General features: G+C 31.7%; 1 protein-coding gene across 2 annotated transcripts; it reads left to right on the top strand.

The window, feature by feature from the left end:
• Window positions 1-2,394: 2,394 nt before the first annotated feature.
• On the top strand, window positions 2,395-3,893 carry LOC146958585 (uncharacterized). 2 transcript variants are annotated; one of them, XM_085740106.1, is made up of 2 exons: window positions 2,395-2,894; window positions 3,438-3,893. In XM_085740106.1, the coding sequence occupies exons 1-2, from the start codon at window positions 2,680-2,682 to the stop codon at window positions 3,736-3,738; spliced, it is 516 nt and encodes a 171-aa protein (XP_085596232.1). In that variant the 5' UTR covers window positions 2,395-2,679; the 3' UTR covers window positions 3,739-3,893. The 2 variants fall into 2 exon arrangements, with proteins under 2 accessions (XP_085596232.1, XP_085596233.1); XM_085740107.1 differs by having other exon boundaries at window positions 2,428-2,894; window positions 3,462-3,893.
• The last annotated feature ends 6,488 nt before the right edge of the window (window positions 3,894-10,381 follow it).

The raw sequence follows: 10,381 nt of genomic DNA, 5'->3' as shown, positions 1-10,381 counted from the left end.
AAACAAGATAGATTAGAGATTATCATCCATACAAGGTTGACTGTATAATATTAAGTCACTCCATTTTACATTCCCTCTATCTGTATCCCTCCTTTTCTTCATTTCCCTAGACAGTGATAGGATAAACACCTCCTGTATAAGACAATAATTTGGCAACCTATAGGATAGTTATCTTTAGGATTTTTGTATGACAATTTGTTTTTTGTCAAAAGAGTATGGTCGCTAGAAAGTCGCCTTTTTAAGGTGAAAAAAATGGGATGTTCGGGATTCAAACCCTAACCCCTTTATTTATTATGCAATGTCCCTAACAATTGAGTTAAGTTAACAGGGACCGTATGATAAAATTTAAATGTTAATCTTTATTCGTTCAACCTTTTGAACTTTATGTTTTCTCTTGATTATACTTTTGTATGACCAAACAACGAATTGTTTTAGAAAGTAATTACACCGAATGATTAAAGTTTTTTAGTAGTTTTTAAAGAGTGGTTAATGATTGAAAAACCATTGTAAATTTGTAAAGTGAGATTTAAGAGGTTGAATTTACTAGTGAAATGATGACACATACATATATCTTCTCTCTGTTATTACTTTCATTTTAAATAGTGCACATGTCTCATTCTAGTGTGTGTCTCTCTTAAGTAAAATAGTGAATAATACTAGTAGGACGACAAGATATGGAACCAACTATGTCTCTAACTACTCCACGAGTTTTATATGTCTGATAGTTTAAGGGTTTTGTACACAGATTAAGAAGTTTTATATGTTTCTATTAGTATAAGTTTGTTGTCTTTGATATAAAGCTCACACACTCATATAGGGTGTACAAAACATTTTTCATAACAACACTTGTATGCAACATAATTTTTTGAGAACTCTTAGATACATGCAGTAATTTGACCGGGTACAACACTCATTCAAAAATTTGATTTTATTTTAAATAAATTCAAACAAAAGTATGATCTAACATTAGATAATTGGATGATGGGTTATGTCTTTCGGCTTTTTTTCATGATGACCCCTTCTTTTTCTGCTACGGAAAAAAAATCCAATAACTGAAGATTCCCATAGTACATATATGAAAACCTAGGATTCTTTGTATGCGAGTAAATTGTAAGCTAACTTATATGGCTAATTTCAATGGCTGGCTTTGTCGCATGAATTGAATGGACTGCACAACATTGTGGTAGGCCATTGGCAATTTGGTTGAAGTTTAGTCGTTTTCAATCCAATTTCTAGGTATACATTTACCCCATATAATTTCTTGCATAAATTTTGTAATCTAACATTGAAAAAAAATTGTCAAGCCGTGAAAATAGATATCGGTAGCTCAAGAGATTTATTTTTCTCAGTTTTACACAAGACACACATTCGATTACAAAAGAAAGAAGAAAAAAAAACACTATCAGTTGGATTTGTGGTGTACCATTGATTCTCGAGTCCCAATTCTTTTTTAAGGTAACTTTTAGTGAAGTGACAAACATCAGCTTCTATTTAGTGCTAGGTGAAGATATTTCACCTTGTTACTTCTCTAAAGTTACGTCCAAGTTTCATAGGAATGTGAGAAACATCAACGCACAATTAAACATTCATACTTAATCATTAATTGTAATTTGTCACTTAAGTCACCTTCACCTTTAAGATGTCTTGTTCTGCATATCTACCATTGTGATCATGTCATGTGTTTCGAATAACTATTGGTAAAATCAAAATTTTAAAGTAGTAAAAAGAAATATCATTTTGTTAAGGGCTCAAGTGAGAAATGCCTTCCCCACTTCTCTTGCGGTTGTTTCTCTCTAATTTGTTTCACACCAAACACACTATAAAAATCAATCTTAAAAATTTGTTAGACTCCTTGTAAAGAGTTGAAATCTTGGAAGCCTCATGGGGTTGATCTATCATATCGGATTAAGAATAAGCACACGAGTAAGATTGCACACCACATTTTTACCTAAAATCTTAAATATTGGATTTATGGTTCGCCTCAATTATATGTTATTCAACCTCAACTTTTCCAACCAATATAGAACTTTAACTCACACTTAACACATCATAACAAATACCACTCTCGGATGCTTCACCTTGAGATCGATTACCTGATGCCCCACCTTGCCCTAGTACAATTTTTTGAATTTTGGACCATTTTTGTAAAATAACTAACCACCTAAGTTGAGTAACAAAAACCACATAAGGAAAAAAGACATGTCCAAATCCCACTCTCCCGATAAACAGTTATGATGTTGTACTACAGTACTTGAGACAACATTGTCTCTCCATTTTGAGCTATCCTTTTAAGAACCACGTGTTTCTTTGTGGACACTAAAAAATCATCCTCCCAATAGTAAAATGTAACAAATAAAACTCCTTCACAAAAAAATATTTCCAATTTCCCACATCCTAGAACATTACACTTCCATACAAACCCACCAAAAGCCAAAATTAACTATTGATGTCATGTGCATATGAATATCAATCACACAATTTAAATCATTAGCAAAATCCATGTAGAGTCATGACAATTGACCCCTCTAAGTTTTGGTATTTACAAAGAGGTAAACAACTAGTGTATTTTATATTTGTCCCAGTAGAGCACGCAACCATCAATCAAAACATGGATGCATTATTTTTTGTGGGTCTAAGCAATAAATTGAGATGAGAATAAGCTTAGGTACAGAAGGGTGAATGGCTGGTAGGCTACCTGGTGTTGGATTGTCACCAAGAAAAAGATCAGAAAATTATCACAACAGACATGAACATTATGCTACCTACAGAGACTCTTACCTAAAGGAATCATTGGATGCACCATGGACTTCAATGACTACTACCTTAGATGAAACTGCTTTCAAAGCCAAACAACGCCTACAGAAGAAACTTGGTCACTTCTTTTCCTCTTCCAGGTACATCAAATCCTACATAATAATACAGTTTTTTTTATTTTTTGAAGAAACAAGAAATTGGTTACTATTAATTTTCCACATATTTCTTATGCACACTCACATGCATAGTAAGGAATTTAATTTATTTTTTTTCTCTCTAAGGTGAAGGAAATCAAGGAAGATTCACATGATTTAATTGTGTTTTGATTTAATATTGTTGCTATATTCAACCACTTATGATGAGTTATGAGGTCATTCTGCATACAACAATGTCGGCTATAAGAATCCTACCATCTAACCTGGCTGTGGCTATAGACATATGTCTATTAACCAATTAAATTATTGTTAAAATCCACGTGATATCCATTGAAATTCATATTTTATTTTTATCAATTTTACTTTTTAATTATTTCCAAGATACTAAAATTATTTTTTATATGCAATAACAAGAAAATTTATAAATATGGCATATAGTAACATTTTTTTAATGTTAAAGTAAGACTCAACATATGGTACATCTATTACTTTGCTTGTTTGATCTTACACTAATTAATCAATAATTAGTTCATTTTCTTATGACATGTCAAGTGAACACAATCCCAAAAAAGAAGGAAAAGAAAACAAAAGCAGCTTCCAAAAGAAAGATGCAGGATTAGGTAAGAAGTTACTAGAAAGTTCATGGTTATTACGTGGCAACAAGTTTAAGAAAGAGAGAAAAATTTGTGCCGTGTGCTTAGAAGATTTCCAGCAAGATGAAGAGGTTATGAACCTTTCTTGCTCACATAAGTATCATTCAGCATGTCTTCTCCCTTGGCTTGAAGCACATCCTCATTGTCCCTATTGTAGAACTATTGTTGAGCCTTGATGATATTTACTTGTTGAAGAGTTTGCAAATTTGCTTGTTGTTGAGATTAGTTAAAACAGGGTTCTCTGTTTCTTGCTTTCTTTTTTCAACAGAGTATACATGTGAGAATAACTATATATTTTACGAAGCATGTTAGTTAGTACCTTGGACTCTAATCAATGTGTTGTATGAGTCATGCGTTTATCTACTATGGCTAGTGGGTTGTTCGGTATAAACATGCAAATTCACATATCTATCCATGTGATGAGTCACGTTTATCTACTATAGCTACTATGTCAAGTCAAATAACTCTTTTCATTCATGTTAATTGGGTAATCTCCTTAAAGACTTTAACATGCATGCCTGGTTGTTGTGTTTGATATGCAATGCTAATCTAGTATATTTAATTTTGTTCTTCAATATGTTTTAGTCCCCAAAAATAGGGTAAATTACTGATATTGGTCCTAAAAAAATCAGTCAATTTTTCTCACTTTGAAAGAAAAAAAAGGACTAAAAACTGACCAAAAAAGTAAGGAGAGGAATCGATGGTGATCATTTTTTAGAAAAATGAGGCTAAAAAGATATTGAAGTCTTTTTTTCATAACAAAACATATTGACGTCTTAAATTTGAATTTTTTTGTTATTGTAATTTTTTTTTTTTTTTGTGGTGGTCAGGGTTTTGAACCCGGACTTTGCATATATTATGTATTGTCCCTACTAACCGAGCTAAACTTACGAGGACTTTTGTTATTGTATTTAACAAGCGTATGAACTCCCTAAGGTTGTTATTATTATATGGCAGATCCATCATCATGCCAGGAAGACAAATGACTAGAGACCAAGTTCTTTAGACAGAGAATAAACTAACTTTATTAGTTACATCATGTTTTAACTGCATGTATCTTTTGCTCAAATTCAAAATACTAGGTTGTTAAGTTAGTATTTTGTTTTTTCGAGGATTTAGATCCTTTGATTTCTTTAATCCTCTAGTTTCAAATCAGTTGAACAACTCATTCCCTCGTTATTTTAGATGTTCGCCTGTGATTTAGGATAAATCAATTCAAAATATACAAATAGTATGAACCAACTAAAATATAAACAATTAATGGAGATTGACTCATATGATAAGGAGTTGATGACCTTATTGATGAAATTCCATAATCTAATTCATTTAAACTTTTAAATCATAAAATAAAAAAATATAAAGATTTTTTTTCAAGAAATAATAAGAGTTATATCTTATTAAATTTACGGGAAATTCTAACTTATACCTCTAAAATAATGGTCTAAATGTGAGTTCTTACCACTTTTAAGAAAACAACAGTTTATTTTTTTCTAACTCCACATGAGTTAATCCGAGGCACTAAATGTTGACACTTCTTCCTATCAAAATTCGAGCTTTAATTCGCCACGTTTTGGTGAGTATAAAATAGTAGATTTTAAAATGTAAAAAGGAAGGATGGGTTATATTTTATTAAAATTTATTTAAAACAAATATATACCTTTGGAACTTTTTTTAGAAATCCATATTAGATTCCACGTAGATTTATTATGATGTTGTTCTAATCTAGTTGTTTAGTTTACTCATAGCAGAAAAAGTATGGATATCAATAGTATATATATAAAGTAAGGTTTTTTATGTCACGTGTCACTTCCACATTCATTCTCAATATTTTTATTATTTTTTCTATTTTAAAAAACCAATATTTTATTTAACATAAATATCTCAACAAACTTTTGATCTTATGCACTCAGTATTTTTTTAAAATTTTTATTGAATTTCAAATATTTTATGTAGTAGAAATATCTTAACAAACTACTGTCATACCCTAATTTTGGACCTAAAAATACTAACTCAATTCTTCTTTTCTTGCATTTCAAGTCATTTGATTTGTCTCTGATCAATAACATCTTTCTCTGCATTTTATTTCAATATTACTTGCAAAATTCCTATAAAAGGGTATTTTAGTCATTTCCTATGATTAAATTCCTTTCAGTCTTTGAAAAATGGTTTGAGTCCTTTTAAATAGTTTGAGTAAGTCTTTGTTTCCATTCTATGTCAAAATCCATTTCAAAAATTGCATTTGAAGTCATTTTGAGTCAGTTTAGCCCCTAGGGGCATTTTAGTCTTTTCATGTGTTAAAACCCTGTTTAAATTCTAAAAAAAATTGTCTCTGAGTCTCTTAATTTTGCTTGTATAAGCTCTTGCTTTAATTTCCTGTTAAAAATCCATTTTAAAATTGCGTCTGAGTCATTTTGAGTCGTTTTAGTCCCCAGGGGCATTTTGGTCATTTTACACGAAATTTCAGCAGAGAGAGGTTACTTTAAAGTACCTCATTTAAGTAGTTTGTTCATTTTAGTCCGTTTTTTCATTTTTAATCATTTCACTTTACGTTATTTTTCATTTTACCAATTTTAATTCAATTTTATTTTTAATTTTTTCATTTTTTGCACTTTAGTCCTTTAATTCCTAATATTTGCATATTAGTCCTTTTTGTTACTTTTCTTTTTTAGCCCTTTAATTTTTAATAATTGCATTATAGTCCCTAGAGTCTTTTTGTTTGTATTTTTGGTCCATTTTTCTTCTTCAGTCCTTTAAACATTTTTTTTAAATTTACAATTAAGTCCTTTTTTGTCCAAAGTTTTGCAGTCTGGTCCTTTTTTAAAATTGCAGGTCAGCCCTTTAAAGTTTCAAAATTGCAAAGAGGCCCTCAAGTCCAGAAATAGTCCAGTTTCGAATCAAAGCAAGTCCAGGTACACATGTCAACAAGCCATTGGCCACCAAGGCCACATGGCATCCTATAAAAGGAGCCAGTTCATCAATGCAGGGTCAGAATCAATCACAACAAGCCACATCACACAAACAGATTTCATATTCTCTCTCCATTCAGTTACGATCAAAAAGCAAAAAGTTCCAAGAACACAAAGAACAATTCTCAAACCCTAGAATTCCAGAAATCAATTTCATCATCAATTGGATAAATTCATTGCGATTCTCAGTGATTCAAGATTGAATCATCATCATCGAATCACTTCCTCTGCAATTCGAGCCCAAATTCATCACAAATGCAATGAACTGGACGGTCACAGAGGGTTTTTTTTTTAGGTGAGAAGAAGAGGGACCGAAGCAATTTTGAACCAGTGAAGAAGAAGAAGAAGATAACCGATTTATTTTCGGTTCCAGAACTTACCAGAAGCTTCAACAAGGATCTTTTCGTTCGAATCTCCAAATAAAACCAGGTAATCCTCAAAAAACCCCTTCGTTTTCATCGCAAAAGCTCAACGAAGATCCACAAACACAAATAAACGGTGAATCGAAGAAGAACTTCGAAAAGATTCGAAGGACTTTGAAACGAAACCCTAAAGATGTGAATCTTCAAAGATTCACCGTTTATTTCACAAAACGAGGCTCATAATCGTCATCAGTGGATAAAGTAGTTCGGTTTAGGGTTTCGTTTCAAGATATTCTAAAAAAAAAACTTTTAAAAAAAAACGTTGAAACCAAACCCTAAAATTTAGATCTGCAAAAATTCACCGTTCGTTTTACAAAATTGAGTTCAAATTCATCATCAGCAGAGAAAATAACATAGATTAGAGCCTCGTTTCAAAAGATTTCGAAGAGATTTGAAAGACCTAAAACCGAAAGGTTTAAATTCCGATCTGCATAGATCCAAGCTTCGTTTGTAGTTTCTGGTGTTTGATTCGTGTTTAGATTGAAAAATGAACGGTGAAAAGCTTTAGATCGTGAGGTTTTGGTGAGTGTAGGGCTTCGTCGTCACCGGCGGTGGTCAATTCCGCCGGAGAAGACGTCGGAAGATTTAGAGAGAGAACGAGAGAGCATGAGAGTAAGAGAGAGAAACACAAGGGACAAATGAATTTGGACCGGTCTTCTTGCTTTTATAGAGGAGTGAACCAAACCGGTTCGTCTGAACCAGTTTGGTTCATCTCCAGACCGGTCTCATCTTCTTTGTCCCACCGTTTGATCTAGGGTTTGAGTCCCTGGGTCAATCCTACGGCTCCTGTGTTTCCCTGCGACCCAGGATCCATGGTCCTTTGGGCTTGGGCTTAGGTTGTTAGCTCCCTGCGTTTTTTTGCTAATTTTTGTGCTATTTTCATACTGTTTGTTTTATATTCACACCCCCTGTCTCATTAAAAATCCTTTAAAAAATTCCTAAAAAAATTTTCTATGTGTTCTTGATCTTTTTCTTAACATTTTTGTGATGTTGTTATGTGTAAAAACCTGAGGGAATGTATGTGTGGTGTTTTTTTTTGCTAATTCTTTACTATCTTTGTTAAAATTGGTGAAGTTTTTGTACTTTTTTTTTTTTGAGTCTAAAAATCCTTGAAAAATTCTATAAAAATTCATACATGTTTCTTTATTTTTTGTGGTCCTTTTGTGATATATGTTGTGTTGGGAAATTGATAAAAAAATAATATGGTGTTTTAGTGTTTTAGTTGTGAAATTTTGTGTAAAAAGCCTATGAAAATTGTGTGATCCCAATTCCAATTCTTGATGAATGTTTTGATTCATGATATATGATTTGTGAAGGTCTTGTTGCTGTTTGAATGTGTTTTTACTATATGTGTGTGCCTTGTGTTTAGTTGCTTGTTTTGCAAGTTAGGTTTATGAATAAATGATACAAATATGCCTAGATATGCCATGAATCTTGACTTAGATGTGTTCTTATGATTCTCATATCATTAAATGTAATAAAACCTCTAGAAAATTGGCATGATGTGAGGATTATAGGTCACATATTTGTTTTGATGTCATGGTAAATTTTAGGTGAATTTAGCTACTGCTAGGATTAAAATTTCATTAACCTTTGCCAAGTTTTTTTTTTTTTAGCATTTCTTTTGCTTATAATTTTCAATTCCTAGTATTCCTTATGCCACTAACTATTTCATTTCATGTTTCATTCATTCATAAGCATTCCATACCTCATCTCCTCCTCCATCTTATTTCTTGCACTTTAAGTTTCACCAAAAAATTAGAATGTAATACTTAGGATTTTTTGTACTTTACTTTTATGCCATTTTAAATTCTTGCAAGACCATAGAATGTATCTAGGCCAATGATGTAATATGGACTATGGACTCTAATGATGTACACCGACACAAGCACCGACACAAGCACCGACACATGCACACACCTCACTTTAGATGTATGGCTAGGATATGCATGTTTAGATGTATGGTTAGGTAATTGCATGTTTAGATGTATGCTTAGGTTTTACACTTAGAGAAAATTCCAATTTTCCAAACAAAAAACTTGAACCATCTCACTCAAATTTTTTCCAAATAAACTCTTGGAACACATTCCAAGTGAATTTTTCTCTTTATTTTCTTAATAAAAGCATCAATGAAACTAATTCCAACTTTGACTTTCTTTTGCAAAATAACTAATTCCACCTCACTTTTTTCCAATCTTATGCCCTTGAGGCCTCTTTTCCTCATTCTTTAAAAATCCAATTTTCAAACTTAAAATCAACCAACAAAAACAAAAACATTTTTGGAAGAGAACTACGGTGGATTTGATCCCTTAAACGGGTACGTAGGCAAGGAATCAAAATTCCTTCAATTCAAATAAAATAAAAATCCAAAAACATTCTTCTCCCTCCAATTCTCCACTTAGAATGCTCTTAGGCTTAATATCATCTTTCAAAATAGCATTTAAAAATAAAGTGCGCGCGTAGAAAATAAAGACGGTTCCTATAGGATACTATAGTCGTTATGGGTGCCTAACACCTTCCCGTAGCGAAAACAACTTCCGAACCTCGATTCTCAAGGGTTTTGCTTACTTTTTCCCTTCCCAAGAAAAAATGAGATATCAACGGTTAAAAAGGTTCAAACGTAATCAATGTTTGACACCCGAAAACCAAGATAAAACAACTACACATCAATCAATCAATCAATAGTATATATCAATCAATCAATAGTATATATATAAAGTAAGGTTTTTTATGCCACGTGCCGCTTCCACGTTTATTCTCAATATTTTTATATTTTTTTCTATATTTTATTTTACATCTTATTTGACATAAAAATCTCAGCAAACTTTTGATCTTATCCACTAAATATTTTATTTAATTTTATATTTAATTCCTAATATTTTGTGTAGCCAAAATATCTCAACAAACTATATATAATACTTTCAATACTATCCATTAAATCTTCCTTTATTTTTTTTTCTTTCTTTTTTTTAGGAAAAGAAGTTTCAATTAGTTTTTTTCATTGAGGAAAAAAAGGCTTCGATTTGTTTTTTTTTTTTAAACTATAAATAAAGGAGAATTTTTTAATCGCGTAAACACATATTGAGCAGAAACTGAAACTCAAACCTTCTTTTGATCTAAGCTTTTTCTTTCTTCAGGTTTGACAAACACCTATACTATTGTTTCTTTTACTTATGCTTAGATTTTTATTTTTATATATAATATGAGAGGGAACTAACACCAACGAGTGAGTTTACCAATTGTTTTTTTTTCTTTTTTTTCTTTCAGGTCCTTGAACTATAGTTGCTGGCATCCATTACAAACACCTACGAGTTTCAGGTCCTTGAACTAACACATGTACTACTGTTTCTGTTTCAAGTCCTTGAACTAACACCTATACTATTTTTTTTCCTTTTCGTTTCAACAGTAGCGTTTTAATATTATTAATCACC

Source organism: Medicago sativa, chromosome 1 (genome assembly GCF_051527215.1).
Source record: "Medicago sativa cultivar Bolivia chromosome 1, Bolivia_mono, whole genome shotgun sequence".
Classification (NCBI taxonomy): domain Eukaryota; kingdom Viridiplantae; phylum Streptophyta; class Magnoliopsida; order Fabales; family Fabaceae; genus Medicago; species Medicago sativa.
Note: the sequence above shows the minus strand (reverse complement) of the source record. Positions and strands in the feature narration are given on the sequence as shown.

Coding starts and splice junctions, on each gene's coding strand:
- LOC146958585 (XM_085740106.1), top strand. CDS start 2,680: ATGGCTGGTAGGCTACCTGGTGTTGGATTGTCACCAAGAAAAAGATCA. Junction 2,895..3,437: donor CACTTCTTTTCCTCTTCCAG/GTACATCAAATC, acceptor ATCAATAATTAG/TTCATTTTCTTATGACATGT.